At 38.9% G+C, this 20,411-nt stretch overlaps 1 protein-coding gene and 1 pseudogene across 1 annotated transcript; one reads left to right on the top strand and one right to left on the bottom strand.

Annotated features, from left to right (window-relative positions):
• The window catches only part of LOC137172614 (polyserase-2-like), a 38,978-nt pseudogene extending 34,239 nt beyond the window's left edge, over nucleotides 1–4,739 (top strand).
• A 714-nt stretch (nucleotides 4,740–5,453) lies between these two features.
• LOC137171627 (integrin alpha-M-like) lies at nucleotides 5,454–19,171 on the bottom strand. The gene is made up of 30 exons (XM_067575660.1): nucleotides 19,070–19,171; nucleotides 15,599–15,701; nucleotides 15,294–15,391; nucleotides 14,780–14,850; nucleotides 14,511–14,625; nucleotides 14,045–14,172; nucleotides 13,779–13,921; nucleotides 12,859–13,009; nucleotides 12,265–12,415; nucleotides 11,915–11,988; nucleotides 11,539–11,659; nucleotides 10,928–11,064; nucleotides 10,677–10,823; nucleotides 10,370–10,588; nucleotides 10,120–10,253; nucleotides 9,720–9,862; nucleotides 9,468–9,619; nucleotides 9,213–9,338; nucleotides 8,366–8,439; nucleotides 7,955–8,096; nucleotides 7,747–7,845; nucleotides 7,579–7,658; nucleotides 7,390–7,473; nucleotides 7,217–7,286; nucleotides 7,012–7,110; nucleotides 6,806–6,886; nucleotides 6,548–6,658; nucleotides 6,334–6,447; nucleotides 6,138–6,248; nucleotides 5,454–5,894 (listed from the first exon to the last, which is right to left on the bottom strand). The coding sequence occupies exons 1-30, from the start codon at nucleotides 19,104–19,106 to the stop codon at nucleotides 5,802–5,804; spliced, it is 3,408 nt and encodes a 1,135-aa protein (XP_067431761.1). The 5' UTR covers nucleotides 19,107–19,171; the 3' UTR covers nucleotides 5,454–5,801.
• Nucleotides 19,172–20,411: the final 1,240 nt, after the last annotated feature.

The following is a 20,411-nucleotide window of genomic DNA, read 5'->3' as shown; positions in this document are numbered from 1 at the left end:
AGGGCTGACGAGGCTAACACAGGGCAGGTGTGGGGAAGACAGCAGGGCAGGGCTAACGAGTCCAAATGCAGGGCAGGTGTGGAGGAGTACATGAACACACAAATGAAACAGAACAAAAACCCAGAAAACAAACTGAATGCCATCTACACTAACCCATCCAAAACCAAACACAAACCCAAGCACACAACCCAACAAACCAATGATGCAGTGATGAACCGAGGGACTAAACAAACGTGCAAAACCAGGAGACCATACAGAACACAACATAACACCAAAAAAACACCTTGAGTCCAGGCAAGATGTGACACTGACCATATATAGTGCAAATTTTCCGAGCCTTTCTCTGTAAGAAGCAGATATATAAAGCATTATGGACCATGACAGTGTGCTTGTGCAACCTTTGCCGAGTCACAAAATGGCTTTTAGGAAATGGATCTGCGTGTTCACTCTGCGAGCCTTTTATCTGCAAGAAAGTCACACTTAGATCGGACCAACCTCTTTGTTGAGCTGCAGATGTTGTCAAAGTAGTTTAATATATAAGAGCAGCCTATTATTTAATCCTATATGTTTTTAAATGTCATATACAGTATTGATTTACCTACAATAAAATGTGTGAGCCTCCACATAATTTATTGTTTTTGTGGCAGTGATTTAAATATGGGTTTTGTTATTTGTATAATATCTATTTTAACTCATTAATAGTTATCACGCATTTGGAGATCTTTTATGTAACATAATAAAGTAAGCTACTGGTTAACGTGGAAACTTCACTACTTTTACTATTACTTTCTATGTTTTCCTCCAATAGATGAACATACCAGCATCCAAAAGCTTTCCCTTTTAATTAGCATCAATATTTGTAATATTGTAATAATTTTTCTCTCAGAAAAACTATTGTTAGAGAAGTTATTGTCCTGGGCAATATATTCCATCTTTACATATTAAGTTATTTTATTAATTTTCTTGGTGCATTGAGATTTATTTGAACATTTATAGAGGGCTTTGACATTTAATCTTTGTCATTATGTATCTTTCTTTCACATACCATATCATAATTTATCAATCAAAGTTCAGTTTCGTTTTTGTGATTACTTTAATTTAAAGACAGTTGTATTTAATTGGAAAACGAATGCTGAATCACCTCTAACCTTCACGACTCCAAGAGCAGGAAACAAAGGTTATGATATTGTAACCCCAGTTCTATACACACAGGCAGAGCCCTCTATGGACTCTATGGGTAATACTCTCTTCCTATCACTCGCACACAATCAACCGCTGAAATTTGCTTGTATGTAGCCGGCCAATCAGGACGCGCCTGCCGATTATGTGTGTCTTGCACACTATATAAGCAGTCCATAGGTTGAGGGCTCCGCCTGTGCTTATAGAACTAGGGTTACAACATCGTAACCTTCGTTCTATCTCACACAGGCTCCACCCTCTATTGGACTCTATGAGTACAGTAGGCTGAGCCTGATGAATGTCATCAGAGTGCCTCACTGAGCCCCTCCTACTACTTTATAATCTAGCTGCTTAAGCGGAGCAGTAGGGGGCCCAACCCAGTTCAGTTAATATGGACCTGAGCTGGGTGAAAACATGGCCTAACCTCACAGGGGTCATAGGTCATACACTAAACACTCCGTCCACCCCATTTCCTGAGTCATCTTGGATCACAGGAGAATGCAGGCATATAATTGCCCAGAGGGGGTCAGGTGCACCACAGCTGATACTCACACCACCCTTTTCACAAGTCCCGAGTTGCACCCGTGAGCACAGACCTTGAAAAGGAGCCCAGATTGTCTAAGAGATAGAACCTTATGAACAGACAAAGCATAGACCAGGACGCGGCCGTGCATATGTCCTCGACACTGAACACTGAACAAGGCCATTGACGCTGCCATGGCAGGTGTGGAATGTGCTCAGACCACAGCAGGAGGGTCCTTACTCATCTGCTTGTAAGCTTGGGAGATGCACTCTCAAAGCCAACTAGCTAGGCGCTTCTTGGATAGGGCTTTACAAGCCACTCCCTCTCCATAAGCACACAAACAGCTGTTCAGTGCACTGAAAGGGAGATGTGTGTTCAACATAACATGCCAACGCACATACTGGCCACAGGAGGTACAGTCCCCACGGGGTGAAGGACAAAATGCCTCTATCTGAATAGTTTTTGACCTTCAGCAGGGGACTGCACTCCACGGTCGTGTGCGGGCCGGTGCTGCAGAGTCTCCCTGAAGTGGTTGAAGCAGCGGGTGTTGATGGTGCTCATGCCCTCTTTCACGCTGTGATGTTGCGGCAATGCACCTCGCCACACACCCAGCCAGAATATTTTCTCAAAATAGTCCAGTGTGTCTCTATCCTGCATGAGCGGAGGCTGCGGTTTTCTGCTCGCTGCCCAGCCCATCGAGTGGGGAATCAGTAGGGTCTCAAGGGCCTCTTTCAGGGGGGGGAAACTGGAACAACCTGACTCTGTGTGGCCCTGCACTCTCAGGAAGGAAACCAGTCCCGCCACTGGTGTCTTTGTTTTCAGCAGCTCCTTCCAGGACACTTCCACACACTACCAGATGTCCGGGAGAGGAAGCAAAACGAAGGCAGGTTGAGCCAGATGAGATCGATCTCGAGTTCCGGTTCGCTCTCATCACAGCAGAGTGAGACATAATAACACTCAAGTTTTCCTCAGGTTGACTCAGGAGGTCCAATGGTGAACAGGCAAGGCTCCATCTGGGTCCAGTCTGGAATTGTTAGTTTTGGTTTTGGCTGTGCTCGGCCCAATCTGCCGGGAGTCTCTGCCGAGTGTCCAGTTCAACTCCTTGATCAACTCCTTCATCACATCTGATAAGCCAGGCTTTGTCCAGTTCACCTCCAGTGGGCTGGATGCTGACAGCAGCTACATGTGTCCTCACCTTCCAGCTTCACCAACAACAAGACCAAGTACACCTACCCAAATTATAACTAGTCCGGCAAGTGAGTGTCTTTTATCAGCTCGAAAATAATTCTTTGAAGGTGAATTTTTCCATCTTTTACTTTGTTCTTGTGCATGTGTATTTTTTTGTCTCTAATTTCCTGCATTTTCTCATAAACGGTCAGTGTGTGGTCTTGTTCCTATGAACAGTCATGCAGTAGGTGATGGTGGTGTTGTACCTGGGGGAATGTGGCCCCGGATTGTGAGTCTCCACAAAAATGGGGTCTACACTTGTGGAGGAACCCTCATTGCTGACAACTTTGTCCTCACTTATGCCCAGTGCTTCTCTGCGTAAATATGCAGGATCTTTGTATTCTATATTTATATAAGACATTAATAAATGGACATTTATTTCTAAGGGTGCCATTTATGCTCCCTAGAGCCCCAATCCAACTGTCGGGGGGAGTGCGTTTCTGGACCCATGACTAGTGGATGGCTCAGAAGAGTTTGAGATTTCCCAGGTCTTTGTGGAAATTACAGTGACCAAAATGACTAGTTCTAATATTGCACTGCTGCAGTCAGCTACAGTGTGTGTGTAGACATTAGGGGTGTGCCCGAATACAAGTACGTTATTCGGCAAAGCACAAATAGTGTTTGTTTTTTTTTATATTTGTTTCATACAAATATTTTAAAAATAATTTGTTTTCAGGAAGAAAAAAAAACGTCAAATACCAGCACACAGGTCGGTTATATTGCTATCTCAGTCTCTCTCCTCTGCTCTGCTGTATCTATCAGCAGGTCTCAACAAGGGGAGTCACATCCACCTGCTACATGACGTACATTTTCCTAATTTGTAAATGCGGTCTGTCTGCCATGAGGTGGTGAGTAAAGTTTTAGCCCAGGAGCAGCGCAGTCATCTATGATCTTGGAGACTCCAGTTTGAGACCCGGTGTGGGGCCCTCCTTTGTAAGGTAGTTTATTCATGAACACTTTAATTTTCTAACACTTTAATTTTCTAAAAATTAAAAGCATAATAAGAACAAAAACAGGATTTTTAAGCCTCTTTCCACTTTTATTTGAATACAAATACAAATAATTTTGCTGCTTCAACAAATATAGATACAAATACAAATACTGGGCTCTCTGCACATCCCTAGTGGACATTAGCAATGCCAGATCTTTCACTGCTGGAAGTCAATGCTGGGTGACAGGCTGGGGGACTAGGAGCAAGAGCACAGGTAAGTTCATATTGTTTGCATGAGAAGTTTAATTTCAGTAGATCTTTGAGAGTTACTTTGTACTTTGTTCACTGTTTGTATTCACATGAGTAAAAGGGATTTTTTTAGGCACTGACAGAGCTTGCACAAGTCTTCGTGACCTTGAAAATCGAGTAACAAATTGTGGGAATGTTTCTAACTCAGAGAACATTTGCACATATAACATGGACAATAAGCAGGTAAAATAATTTTTCCCATCCACCAGTTTCTGAATTTTGTTTTTCATCATGTCAGAAGTTTGTAGATGTTAGTTTTCAGATTTGGATGATCGATGATCATGTTTCTATCTGTTCTTACATTTACAGGGTGATCAGGGTGGCCCTCTGCTATGCAAGTCAGATTCATCTTGGTTCCAGGTGGCTGTTGTAACAAAAGGTGGAAGCAAATTTCTCTGTGCAGATGTTCAGATCTTTGCCAAAACTTCAAGATTTGGGTCATTCTTAAAGGAAACAGTGGGCAACATGCCTTCTCCTGCCTCCACAGGAGGAGCAGCAGGTTTCTCCATGTCCTCATTCCTGTCCTTCTTTTTACCCATTACCTCTATGTTCCTGTTGTCAAGCTATTAGGTCTGTTGTCAAAAGGATGCTTGAAGCAATTCATTATTGCACTTAAAAGTCAAGTTGATTGACCACTTTAAACACTCCTCATAAGCCTCACTTAAATTCTGTAAATGCACATACAGTAACGCAGGTCAAATAGAAGAAAAATGTTGAAGAAAATGTTGCATCATAAGGCCAAAGATGTTGATGATGATTTTTTAACAATAAAAGATATTTTTCTGTAACATGATGAATTATTTTAAAAGACAATGTCATTTCCAAAATGTTCCACTGAATCCGCTTAAATGAAGGACAACCTTTATGTTATTTATGCTCAATACTCATTTATACCTTTGTTTTCTTCCTACATAAAATTGTCATGATCAGCTTTGTATAAGGTCAATTTAAAAAAAAAAAACGTAATTTTAATCACACATGAAATAAAAATTGATGAAGCATCAAATATATCTTTTTACATGCATTCAGAACACAATGTTGCACATTTTAAAATGTAATTAAAAACAAGGCAGCTCACATTATCAATAAAAGTCATATCAAATATATCTATATACATCAAAATACATAAAGTATATCTCAAGCAAGTAAGGTGCTCACTCTTAACGTTCCACTGTGTATTTCAGTAATTTTACAGTACATCATGTGATGACACCTAGACTCCAAAGGATTATACTGTATTGAATAATTTTTCACTTAAAATAAAATGTACAAATTAACACATGGTTTGCAAATATTTAATTATAGACCAACAGTAAGCTATTCAGTTCAAAATGTGGATTACAAAATCAGTTTTGAAGCTCTAAAACTCTTGCCGCTCTATGTATGCATCACAAGCTCTTTTTCAGGTTAATGAAATGAAAGTGGTTGCACAAATATATTTTCCATTCAAATGTCTATTCATGAAAATGGCAACATATTTATATATTTTCTATTTAGGACAAAAACGCACAACAATTTATGGTACAGATGAACTAATCCGAGATGACAAAGCCAGTGTAGATGTTGGAACAGATTTGGTGTTTTCTAGCTTGTATCAGCTTGTCTGTGGGGCATCAACTGACTTCATGTTTGTTACTCTGGTGTGGGTTTGCCTCCCTCAACCCTCAGATCAGCTGTTTCCCCCTCATTAATCATCTCCTTGTATTTACTCTTGAAAAATCCAGCCTGAGAGTACAAAACAAAGGAAGTTAGATAAAAACACTGCAATCCTGAATTAAAGATGCACAATAAAAACATAAAAAGAACCAAACCAAATGAGAGAATAATGAAAATATAAATATGCCACATTCAAGTATTGTAACTGGGCATATTTTGTGATAAAGGGTGCCCAATACCAGACCTCAAATTGTCGTATTGCCTCCATGATGCTGTGTAATAAACTGATATAGTGCATGTAAAGTATCTCACCTTGTACAGGCCAGCAGTGAGTAAAGCCAGCAGAGCCAACCCTCCCAGAGATCCTCCAACAATCTCTTTGGTGAAGTCTGGTTCAGGATACACTTCTACCTCTGCCACAATCTGAGATGTGCAGTGACAGATTTTGGATCGGATCTCCATTCAAGCTCTTTTCAAACACAAATAAACAAATCTGATGTGTAATTACCTTGTGAATGGGAGGATTGTTATTTGACCGCACTGAAAAGAAGATGTACTGGTTTCTGTCATACTCCAGACTGGCCATGCTGGTCAAGAGGAATTTGGCAGAACCAAGTCCAATCTGTGTAAGAAAAACAGGGGAATTGGACATTTAATTTAATCTTTAGGATTGTTCATTTTCATTAGAACATTATTATTTTTAATACACACACATTAGTTACCTGCTTTATCCATTCAGAACTAAGGTTGGCAGAGATTGTGTACTTTTTAATCTCCAGAGTTCCCGTGAATCGATTGCACTTGAACACTCTGCAATTGGCTACAGAGCAGTCCTGTGGGTGATTAAAAGTAGGCCTACATTTATTGCTGGAAACAGGGAAAACTTATGTGTAATGCACTAAAATACCATACATTTCTAAATCTATATATGATTAGATTAAATTCCACCATGTACAGATGGTAGAGCCTCTGATACTTACCACTGACTTATTTTTCTGTATCTGAGCAACAAAATTTGTGACGGTGGGTTTTTCATCTTTATCTCTTTGGCAGTCTGGAATCTGAAATAGAGCTGATTCATGTCAGTTTAACAGAGAACAAATTCATCCACAAGGCTTTAGGTGCATAAAAACAGCTACATTTGAGACTTCTGGGGTTTCAGTAACAATGAGTTCCCACATGTTACCTGCAAACTGCTCGAATCCACCCATATGTCTTTATCACCGAGCTTTACCGGCACCCTGATCACCACAGTGAAATTCAGTGCTCTGATGTCATTTACAACCTAAGAGGGGAGAAAAGAAAAAGACTAACTGAGCATTAAAGTCAAGTCTGAAAAAAGTTAATTAACCTTTTTAAAAAGGATATTATGTTAGGATAAGATTTTTTACCTTAATTGATTGTTGGACTGGTTTCTGCAAATTACTCTTGCCGTAAGTGAAATTGCTGTAGCTGAGGGAACTGAACAGAAACATTGAATGTTTCAAAGACATTGAGCTTTACAATGTCACTTTAAATTATTTTAAAATATTTTTAAACTTATTAAATCACATAGAACACAAACCTTTCAATTGTCATAAAAACGCTGTACTTCACATCAATCCCTTTCATTTTGTAAAGTTCACTTGACTTGGAGTGCTCGTTCCCACTAAGAGAGGTGAAATTAATTGTACACATGAGTAATAATAATAATTGTCACATACACACATGTACAGTGATGTGCTTATAGGCTGGAAGATGAACACAACAGTACCTGGTGGCATTTGCAGTGATGAATAACTTCCTGTCAAGTTGACTGTTGGCTTCAATCCCATAGGACACAATGAAGATCGCCTAAAATGAAAAGAATGAGAGAGATCAGATTGTCTCCTCTCTCGGTTCAGCTGCAGTGAGATGAGATGCTTCTGTACACACTACAAACCTTAGCGTTGGTCTTGAAAATAGGCTTGTCAATAGTGCAGTCTGTCTTTCCCTGAGATAAGCCAGCTCCACTGTCCAAGGAGTTGCACTCAATTCTTCCCTTTATTAAAAAATAAATTAATTAAACAAAAGCACACATAATCCACAATCACTGCATAAACTCAGAGAGCAGCTGACCAGAGTTGAATTGAAACAGACTTGATCCTCACCTGCAGGCCTGTAACCTTCCTGTAGGAGAGCCCAGGTGGGTACGTGAGAATGACATGGCTGTTGTAGGAGTTTTCCTCCCTGTTTTCCACTGACACAGTGACCTCCAGCAGTTCATCAATGCCTACTTTGACCTCTGAGGAACTGATAGATTAGGAAAACATGGAAAAGTGAAGGGAGGAAAAAAAAACACAGAGAGAGTACAGGTGCATGTAACTTTAGTCCAGCATGTACAAAAAGAGTAACACACCAAACGCTCTGCTGAAAGAGTAGAATTAAAAGAGCATGTTGACCAATTTGGGAGTGCAAAGAGAAAAGTTAAACATGTCACCTGCCCACCAATAGTGAATCCACAAATAATACAGTAGATCCAAACACCTAAGTCAGGCTTCACATTTGAAACTCAGCCTCACCTGGTGAAGTTGAAATCCACTTTCAGGTTATCTATACAGTTGTTGTCATAGCCGCAGTTGATTTCAAACTGTAACTGTGAAAGACAGTATGAAGTAAACCATGTATGTTCAGAAAGTGTAAGAGCAAACGGCCAAGACAGACATGACAAACAATCAGAATTACAACTGAACATTATTCAGAAAGCTTGACGGACGATTCCTGAGCATTTCATAGTACTGGAGAGCTCTCCACATAGTAGCTAATGCTCAAGTATGTGGTGATATCTGTCATGATGTGGCAACCATGTAATTAATCACAAAAAGTATTGTCAACATGTGACAAACATGAATCAGAAAGTCAAGTTGTTTTTCTTAACTTCACAACCCTTGAACTTTATTGTTAAATCTTCAGTTCAGTTGAAATTCTGACAGTCAGTGAAGACAATAGTGAATGAATAGTATGAATCGAACTGGTAAATTTTCTCCCTTGATGTGATTCTTCTGGGCAGATCTGAGCACAGTAATCGTACTCAGGTGTGGACCAAAATAACCATACCGAGACCCTCGAGGATATGGTCTCAGTCCAGTTCCAAACAAACTCTGGAGTGGTTTGTTTTTGGTGGGAACATGATGACGTAGCCAGACATTCTTCAGGAGTTTCTTTTGTGTTTATGTTCTTGCTCCCACCCCAGACACATGTAAGCAATGAGCTTGTAGTGATGCTTTTTAGTTGGAAATTCATCAAAGCACACCAAGTTTACCAACTTATCCACTGATTTGGACCAGAGCAAATGAATACAGGTTTGAAAACACCCTCAGTATGAATAAAACCGACCAATAAACAAGGGTGTCTTTAAAGATTACTTACAGGATGAAAGGTTGTTGTCTGGGCCTGTTGGGCCAGACTTGGGCTGAGTTTTTTGTCAGAAGGCAAACCATCAAAGGTGAATTGGAGCTCATTGTTAAGTGGATTCAGAGCATCTTCTGGACAGGCCTGTGAGAGGAGGGTACTATTATGAATATCAAGGTGAAGGTTGGTTATATCAAAAATTATGTTTTTCACATTGAAGCTGTGTGGGTTGTAGTGGGTTTTCCTGATGTTATTAGGTTTTAAACGACTCACCTCAATGTGGAAGTTCACATCGAAGCATCGTTGCTCTAAGCCAAGAGTTATTGATCCACTCTGCTCTCGTTGTTTCTCCCTGATGTAAGCTCGGTTGTTTGGGACCTTACGTGTGGCATCCAGCGTTAAAGTATAATTAATCGTTGCTCTAGCTGGAACTAGAGTTTCATTTAAAGGTTACTCATGTACATACATATCTAAATGGACGGACAGTGGGTCTGTGGTTTAGAGACAGTTAAGAGAATCAGTGACCTTTATCTACTGTAGAGCGTCCGGTCATGGTAAAGCAGATTGTAGCTGTGTTGTCCAGTGGTTTTGAGCAGTCTGAGTTTTGAGTTTGGATTTTGTTTGGGTTGAACGTCACCGCAGCATCTACCATTACTATAGGCTTTGATCTGGATATGGACAGAGTACATATGAAAATTGTAAAGCAGTATACTAAAATGACAACTGGTAAATCTTATTTTAGCTGCCTGATACAATCCGCTATTGGTGAACAGTTCTGTCCTAAATTAGTAACAAGAGACTTAAAATTGTGTTACTATGAAAGGTGGAGACTTCATGGTTATAAACCTTATACATAAATTACATAAATGAACACAAATGGTAGAATTACACTTGAGAGTAATAATGTGTGACAGGAGCATCTTACCTGAGTAAGACAACTGTTCCCTTTGAACCCACTGCTAAATCAGGCAGATTGTCGTTACTAAGGTCAAAAGACGACTGACTGATCGACATGCCAAAGAACTTCAGTCCTGGCTGGACTTCAGAGGAAGCGATTCTCTACGTAAATGAAAACATTTTAATCAATAAAAAATTATTTTTTTCTAAATTGTATATTAAACAAGAAGCCATATGTATCATTTAAATCCTCTTGTTGCTTCTTTGTTCTCGCTCACCTGTGAGTAAGTAGGATGAATTCTTCCTCCTCCTCCTGTTTCACCGTGGAAGATGTAGATGCTACCTTGACCACCATTCTCCAAAGGTGCTCCAACTGCCAAATCATTGAGACCATCACTGTTAAGGTCAGGCAATACAGCGAGAGAAGACCCAAACCTTCCTTGGTCAGATGCATCCCCTCTCAGTACTAATGGATTATCGAAGCGACACTCAACTCTCTGGTGGAAATAGGAAAAAAGGATGAGAGTCAATGTTTGAATTCTCATTGAAAAAATCCAATAGATTCTGGATAAAACTGTCATTTACCTCATTTGATAAGCTGCAAACATAAACTCGTCCCTCTCTATCACTGTCTATGTACATAGGGGCAGATATGAGGACTAGGTCAGTGTACGTGTCACGATCCACATCCATGGCACAAACCACTGCACCAAAATATTCACCAATCTGAAACTGTGTAAGCAACAAAAAACAATTAGTAAAGTGAGGAAACAACAACCTTTAATTTAAGATTAAAAATATTAAATTAATACATTGTCTTAATTGTGAGCACACACCTGCCAAGCAAAGGGATCAATTGTTTGGTCAAGACTGTTTTCATTAACTGAAATCACAACTCCTGTGTGTTGATATCTTGGAGCACCAACAATTGTCAGTGTGCCCAACCGCGTTTTGGCGACTGCCATGGAGTAACCTAGAATTAAAGAGTCAAGCTTATTAGTATACAAAGGCTGGGAACAATCTTTAAAATTACACATTTCAGCAAGCTATTAATTACAAATAAGCATTATTTATTCTTTTTTTGATTTAACATTAAAAAACTTGCTTTGGGTCACCCCCTACACACTTTTCCTTGCAGGATGCTTCTAGTTCAGAATATTCTTTGCTTTTCTTGTGTGCATTTAAATCTGGATACCATGAGGAGCCTTCACTTTGGTCTTCCCTGAACACATTTTAAAATCATCACAATATCTATATAAGCTGCGTCTTCAGGATTTGTTGATATCTTACTGGCTTCTGCACAACTTTGAATCATAGTTTTCACTCCTTAGTCCTCATTTGCTTTTTTTATGTCCCTTTTCCAAACTCTTGTGTTTTCAAAAGATGGGAGGAAGGATTACAGTACAGCAGTGTAAATACACCATTGCATGTACTGTAATATTCTTACCCAGATAACTGTCAGGTTCCATATTTGAAGGCTCATAGGAGATCCCCTTCTGGCCTGTGCTTGTATATTTCTGGTAACCTCCCTTCCACTGGTTGGCACCAACAATACCCATCTGAATCCCCTGCAATTTAGACAGAAATGTATAGAAAATGTGTTTGGCACAAAACATCAGCCAAGGAAAAGGCTAAATGCATCATACATTCATCATCTGGACCTTATATAGCTATATGCTTTTCAGCCACAAGGAGTGACACACAGACGTGTGTGTGTGTGTGTGTGTGTGTGTGTGTGTGTGTGTGTGTGTGTGTGTGTGTGTGTGTGTGTGTGTGTGTTCTAAGACTATACTGTCCAGTGAGGGTCTTGTGTTTTTAATTACCCCAGGCACATAAGCTGCACTGAATCCTTCTTGAGCCATTTCCATTTTCAGTGACTCTCCACCGGTTTGAGATCCTGTAACAGCAACATAAATGAGTTAGTATACAGATTTGAAATTTGATTATAGCTCTGAGTTGTAATTATTAAGTATTTGCCTAGATATTTATGTATTTTTTTGTTAAAACAGTAAGTCTATATTTTCTAATATTGTCACTTCTAATGACTGGCAGTTAAGTTTAAAATGGCACTTCGTAATAAATGACATAATAATTGTTTACTTTGGAACTATAACAATATCACAATGAAACACAAAAATGATGTGAAGCTGTCATGATAAGGTTACATTTGTACCTTCAATAGAGAAGATTTTGTCCTGTAAATTCTGCCGTATTTGTTCAAGAGTGTCAAAGTTTGATACTTGAAACATGTGATTTGCTGAGGGTTTAGATGCAATGGTGGCCAGTTCCTGTTTTGCTGTGTCTTTTGTAAATGCACCCCCCACCTAGGGATGTTGAGAAAACATGTTTGAGGTGTTGTACTGTACAACAAAATCAATTTGTATGCACAAAAGTAAAATATTGGCTCCATTTATATTACTGACTCTCAAACTGATCATCATGTCTTTAGTATGCAAGCATGCAGCATTAAATCATTTGTTTTTTCTGTGCAGTTAAAGGTTTGTTTATCGATAATACCTGTAAATTTTGGAGTGTAGAAAGTATAAACTATTTTCAGAAACACAAAAGGCAATTTTCTAGGTATACCTGAAACTCCTCAATTATGGTTAAGTGTACAATGTGTACAATAAGAGTTCTTAAATCCCACAGAAAACAGAGTATAGGTAGCTGCTGTCACCTGAGCTGTATGTGATGTGTTAGTCAGATGTGCTTTAACTTTTTAACATGTTAACACAACACATATTCATACAGTATAAATGCAACTTACCCCAATAGCAAATCGAACAATCTTTTTCTTTTCAGCTAAATTTACTGCATTTTGCAAATCATTCCAGTCATTAGATTCTCCATCTGTAATGACTATTAAAATCTTCTTCACATCTGACCTGGAGCCTTTGCTTGCCGAGAAGACATCGTTGCTGTCAAAAGAAAAATCTACTTTTAATACATGTTCTTGTGGTACATCTTTAATGAAAGAAAATTAAATGTCTTTATAGGTTAAGAAATAAAAGGTTGTCACTTACCTCAGTAGCATCAAGCCATGCAAATAGTTTTGGTTTTATTTGTACAAGTTTTGAGATGTCTCTCTGAGATTTCTGAGTAACATGGACATTGTTTCTGAAAACATGTTGCTGGTGAATTTTTAACTTTTTAGTGCTATGAGCACAGAAAACAAAATCCCATACACTCTCCATTGAGGCAGAAATATCAGATCCTAAGCAAATAAAACCAAAAGTCTCATGGCTTAATACCACTAGTTGTGCCATTTACTTGCTGTCTTGTTGCCTCTCAACAGTGTGCAGGCAAAAGAATCCCTCAGGTGTCCAAACCCCAATTTAATATTTCCCAGATTAACCAATAATTGTAATAGTGAGTGGTGTGAGATGTACTTTAAGTACTGTAAGTACTGTACTTCTAAACGATTATTTTTCTGTATAATGTGTTGAGCTGATTTTAAATTACATTTGGTAACAGTAGATTTTGAAGTATTTATTTATAGAAATATTTTGAAAAAGTTTTGAAAGCCAGTTTAGATGTAATGCTGCTGATTTGTATTAAACTTGGCATGACTGTTGAAAATCAATATGAACAACATATCATAACACGATAGGAAAACTCTAAAATCTAATAAACACATTGTTAACTTCTGAGGATGGTGTCACACACTAGCATCATGAAAGCACTTACACAACGTGTTCGATGGCTTTAGCTGTGTTAGTCCCTCCAGTTAACTGCCTTATTCCATCAATTTGAGATTTCCAGTTATTAGTATTAAAAGTGTCAAAGTAGTAATGGACTTTGGGATTTGTGGAGAACTGGGCAATGGCAAACTGGAAAAAAAGAAGAAAAAATGGAAATATGTATGGATATAAATGGAGATGTGTATTCAACAGTAATAATGTAATCAAACAAGTTACATGGAGGGCTGAGGTATTTTTTGAGTACAATCCTACCTTTGTATCCTGTCCCTGGAATGATCCGACCAGATTTTTCACAAAAGTCGTCATTGTATCAAAATCCTCTGCAACTACGCTGCCTGAGCCATCCAACAGAAATGCAATGTCTGCTTGGGTTCGACACTCTGTCAAAAAGGAGAAATACATCTGAATAATTATATACAGTTTCCTCTTAAGCACAGTGATTTAAAACTTTTATGTCATCCTGTTGTGAACATTACACATTGCTATATTGTCTGTCTGCTTGTTCCAGTGCTCAGGCATATTGTTGTGCTGATCACTCCAGAAAAGCCTCTTGGCAATGTGAAGCAGTATAATACAAATAATCCAATGCTCAGATTTCTACCAATATGCATGTTGGGTTGTGTGTATGAAGTGATAAGTGTGTGCAGTGGTGCTCAAATATTACTAGACCTTTTTTATCACTCCCTTTGAGATTGTAAAAAAAACTCAACCTGTGTACCTTCAGAAGAAGAAGGCACAGAGTATTCAACATGATCATAACTGGATAACTGCAAGCATACACCACTATACAGCGTGATACTTTTGCAGTCCTTTGGGATTGTTGGACCACATGCCTGAAAAGAGATAAGACCAAGTCCTGATTAATAGATGATTATTTTACTGTTCTCTTTTCTGTTTTCAAGCTGAAAAAAATGGATTTGGTAAAGATACAAACCTCTGCATTTTTATCATCAATAACATGCAAATCTTTGCACTTTACCAACTTACCAGAGTGTTTTTTGTGGTGGGATCACTTGTCATTGTCAAACCAAGGGACATGTTGACTGCAAATTCTGGCACTGCATAAAAACATCAGCCTTCGGCTATGTTAAAATCATCAAGATACAACACAACTACATTCTCAGTGACCAAACCACAGTCACCACTGGTAAAATATTTCCCTATCTGATCTGATAACTATTACAACATTACCCAGTCATGACTGTACAGCAGTGTCTCACAACTATGCATATTTTATGCTTATATAACCAATTTACAACAAAATGGAATACAATCTCTATCTTAACATGTCAATTATTGAGTCCTAGCATTTTTAAAAACAAAAGGAACTGTTATGGGAACAAGTAGAATAACGTTATTATATTCAGTCAGTTGGCAAGTAAGCCAGTAAGGATAAAGAAAGATGCCTCAGTATCTGTCTTACAAATCCCCTGAAACAATATCTATCAGATGACAAAAGCTAAAGAATCAATAAAGCATTTTGAAATGAGTAGTTGTTCACCTCGTACTGATACTTCCCTGCAGGATTCGGTGGAGCACTTAAATATTTTCCCTCTCTGACTTGATGAATATTGTGCAAGGGGGGCACTGACCAGCAAACTGAGGAAATAAAACCCAAAAATCAGGTGAGTACAGTGTAGCTCAATAAATCCCACATTTTATCTGTTAAGAAATGCTGCATGCTTATGACTTCATTACTGTGAAACTGGCATATGACAGCGATGCAAGCTGGAAAAAACCCTATCATAGCAGATGTGAAGCAGCAGATATGGTTACTGTAGACCCATGTTCCACCACACTACTTACTCTGATTGTCTTTGCACCACCTGGTATCCAAAACCTGCAGCAGAGTGACTCAAGGACTTCCAAGCCACAGGATCGACATTGAAACAAAGTGCAGCTTGTAACACTGAGGAATAAAGAAGGAAGAACCACACAATTTATCTGATTTAAAGCCACCATGTGTACAGTTATAGTATCTTTCAAATTATTCTCATGTTTTTATTTGCAGAAAAAGGAGACAGTCCTTGTGAAAATCAGAAAATCTGTACAGTCTGTGTTACTTTCAGTCTATACAGTCTATGAGGTGTAGTGTGTGAGTTGTCTTTTTTACTACCACTAGAGGGTGCAAAAGTCAGAAATTTTTGGATGGACTGCAACAGTGGGGCTTGAATAGCCCTACACATGCAGTGAGTGAGTGACTGAGTGAGTGATGGAGTTGCACCATTGGTCAACCGGCCTAGTGTTGGAGTTTCCCCATTGGCTGTTGCTTTTTCAAAATGAATTGGCGCAACAGCTTTCTATTACATCATTAGAGATCATTTACAGCTTCCACTGAAGAGGGGTCTATCTCATGGATGTATAAAAAGAGCTGGATAGGCACCGCTGCTCAGTTCCTTGTCTCAGCCAATTTTTCCCTGTGGCCACTTGCAGTAGTGCAGTGAAAAATCCCTCTGCAGCCCAAGAAGCATTTTCCCAATAGACCACCATTGTAAAAGAGATGTCTGTAAAACTGTTGACAGGACACCTTGAACTGCAAAGAAGGTCAATTATGACTCTTTCTATTATGAACTTTTGATCCATGGAGGTTTTATATTTGTAAAACTTTCCTCATGGCAAGAAAAGCAATTTAAATATTTGTGACATCATCACAATGTAAAGTCTATGGGCCGAGCGGGAACTCGTGGGCAGGGTCAGTGGGGGATCCAGCTCTTATAATACATCCATGGTTTATCTGCAGTCTTGCTGACCTACACAACACACCCACTTCACTACGTGACATGCCCCCCTGATCTCTAAGCCATCAGATCTCAATGCATCCTCAATGCGTCTTGGGTGAGTTCACACCTGTGCTTAGAGCTGTCCACTTGTGATCAGATCACCCAAGACACATGTTAATGCCAGGTGCAAACATGGCCTAACCCTAAACATCTCACTCTTCATGCCCAAACCTAACCAAGTGGGTGTGTCATGTAGTAAAGTGGGTGTGTTGTGTAGATACCGCCAGTCTGTAGATAGACCTACTTGTTCCACTCACGCCCACGCACAGGAGTAGTATTACATTTTTAAAAGATCTGTATTGAATTTCAGAATAACATATAGAGTACATAAAGTGCAACCAGTGCCAAAGTGCAAAACATCCATAAGGTGCATAGAGTTCAGTGCTGTCAGTTCATAAATCCAAAATGATCCAGGGGAAGCGCTGAGATTTATCCAGACTCCTCTTCCTCCTGAGGTCAGCAAGTATCGGTTTAATTACTGTGATGCTTTCGATTACAGTTTGTTGTATTACAGTACAAAATTGTTTTCCACAGTTTTAAACATACAATACATATAATTATCTGTATCAGCTCTGTATGTCTGGATGGCAGTTTATCTTCCATAATACAATACACGGCAGCTTTATACCATAAATCAAAATGTACACCATGTGTCTTTCAGTTTATATGCCCCCCCTCCCCCAACCGGCCGCGCCGCTCCCGCCCCTTCCCCTCCTCCGTCTGTGTTTTACTGGAATACTGACATTTCTGCAGCGTGACGCAGAGCGACTGCTTCCTGCTCTGAGCCCCTAGCTGCGGCATGAAATACAGAAAAGTCGGCTGAACTTCTGCTGTATGTGTCAGTCATAACAGACACATAACAGCGTCTCCTGCTCTACCGCCAGTGTTATCGACTCTCTTGCTGACGGTAGAGCTTAGTAGCCGGCAGGAGAGACGCCCAGCAGAGACGCCCTTTTAGATTTTATAATTGAATTAATTGAACTAATACCAGGACGCACACTTTTTATTTCTCTGACGTTTTCACACCACAAACGATGAACAACAGCATTAAAATACCATTTGAACCCAATGCTGCCAAAAATTTCATTTATAATTTCCACCACAGCCTCCAGATGAATATATAATATCCAGGAATTCACATTACAGACACTACCACTGATTATCCCTGTAACAAACTGGCCACAATTTTGCACACCCATACACCAGCCATATACTAGGTTTTGACCTAGTCTAGTTAAATTCTAAACATAGTGACTCAATTACTATACATGATAAATACCTAGACTTGAATATAAAGATACAGTGCACTACTTCACACAGCATCTATATTTGCCTTATCAAGGGTTATCCTGTCATTGAGTGATATATTTGTTTAAATGTTGTAAAAACAAGGTCTTTCTTTTCACCTTTTTTTCTAAGATGGTCAAAGTTGTATAAACTCTTTGACCATCTGACAAGATATATACTCATGGCCGACAGCTTTAAAATGGTTAACTTCCTTTAATGGATCTGTTGAACCTCAGGCAGACACTTGCAGATGCATATGAATTAATTTTGGTAGCCATTAAATTTCAAAATGTTCTAAAATGACATCATGTTATACTTTTAATGTTACAGTCTTTCAAAAATAAAACAAAAAAACCCAGTAAATGCATAAAAAAATAATAATAATTTTATCATCACCCTCAAGTTCTGCTTTTTCTACTGTGGCTTTTATGGATTCAGGAAGACAATTACAGAAAATACTATATTGTAGTATATTGTAGATTTTATTTGTTAGTGTTAACCTGTTCATAGTTACCTATCATTTAGTTCATGTCATCCATTTGTGTTTTTACACAGTCTCGATCATACTGCAATATATATATAGCATATATATGTATTATATATATCACCAAGGGGTTTGCAGGAAGTTTGTTACTGCCCTCCTACATGGCAACTTGTCACATTAGATACAGTGTACTATAAAAACTGTTGAAAATTTGCATCAGCTTCCTTCTGATGAGTGAGATAGATAAGTAGGATGTGTTGTGTTGGTGTCTGATATGTTTCACAAGTTGTATACATTCAGCAAATGCTATCATGTTAACTTTTGAGAGCTGAGTAATGTCTGTTGCAGTATTAACAATTCAATTTGAATTCAAACATAATAATTTAGGATGTCTGTCTTTATGTGTCAGCCCTCTGAAAAACACTACCTTCAGTCTGCCTTGCAAGCCTGCACAGGATGAGTAGGATATATATAAGAAATGAATGGATTTGATAAGAAATGTGTGTGTGTGTGGGGACGGGGGACGGGGGATGGGGGGACTAGTATAAGTTTTAGGTGTAATTAGCGCCATATGAAGCACTTTGTCTGAGCTCCTGAACCATGAGACCTAAAAGTTAAGTAAAGTTGGATTTCGTAGATTGAGACAAAGACAAATCCCCCCCCCCCCCCCCCCCCCCCCCACACACACACACACACACATACACACACACATATATTTTGTCTCACCTGAGAAGAATAATGTTGTAGATATTTTCCAGTCCATTGTGTTACTCCCATGAAAAGCACTAAAAGTATGACTTGGAGGGAGATGTCGAAAGTAAAATGCAGAAATAATAAGGTGTGTTCAAAGCCAAGGTAACCAAAACTTTGGGGGTAGGAGGGGTTACAATGTCGACAAACACTTTCTGTTGTATGTGAGCACATTGTATATACACATATACATACATACATATATATATATATTATACACAAACTAGATTAAACCCAGAATGATGTTTTGGGTACTGATGCTCATTCTGATGTAAGTCTGATGAATAATGATTAAAATGATAAATAGCAAAAAAAACTTTACCACAAATCACAGCTCTTGTTGGCAGGCATGGCACTACATTTGTCACTGAGAAAAAACAAGAGGATGTCAGATACCAGTGTGAGGAGGTTTTATTCAGACCACGAAAGTGTTTTCAGACTTGAACATGTTTTCATCACTTTAAATTCAAGCAAGAAGGCTCACTGGGCATACAGTTGTAGATGCTATTGAGGGAAAATGCCAACGCAAAAGTCAAGCTTTTCTTGAGATATTTTTATGGTTCCCTTCTCCAACAGTGCTGTTGATGTCTTTGATTTCCTTCTGACATCAGCCAAGGAGAGAGGAAGTTTAAATTTCATATTACAAACACACCAAGTTTTACTATGTGGTCCAACTTCACCATGGGCAGATAAACACCTTCAAAGGCACTGTTTAGACAATCCGTCTCATGAAGGAAAAAATCTAAAAATAAAAAGGTCCATTTCTCCTTTCCTGCTGGACTTCCTCTGTGCTCTCATCCCATCTGCGTGCGTCGGCGTAGTGTGCCATATAGAGGCAGACAGCATGAGTTGGTGGATCATAATTGGATTCAATATCTGATAAATAACTTTGTCTCTATTGTTGGCTGTTTATTTGTATTTTTGACATTTAAAAACATTATAGATGTTTTTTGGAGGTTCCTACTATATGTACAATGACTCTAAGGTTTTGTGTTATGGTGCCACAGGTATTTCACTTATCTAAGGAAACAAATAAAAGTCTGCTATATCAGAATCTCATTCTTCTTCATTAATTAGTTTCATCACAACTTCATCTGGAAAAAAGTTTTTTTCTTCTTCCTCTTATCACAACTATGCACATTGTCTCACTGAGGCCACTTAAGGAAGTGAGCCTCTTTTGCTGCTACTGCATACCAGTGAATTACCTCAACCCGAAAAACCCAATGCTCTGACCACGTCTGGTGCAAAATTTCACATCCTTTCACACGGTGTGACTTGTGTTTTCTGGTGAGCAATCTGAGTAAGAAAATTAAACTGA

This window comes from Thunnus thynnus, chromosome 20 (genome assembly GCF_963924715.1).
Source record: "Thunnus thynnus chromosome 20, fThuThy2.1, whole genome shotgun sequence".
NCBI lineage: Eukaryota > Metazoa > Chordata > Actinopteri > Scombriformes > Scombridae > Thunnus > Thunnus thynnus.
Note: the sequence above shows the minus strand (reverse complement) of the source record. Positions and strands in the feature narration are given on the sequence as shown.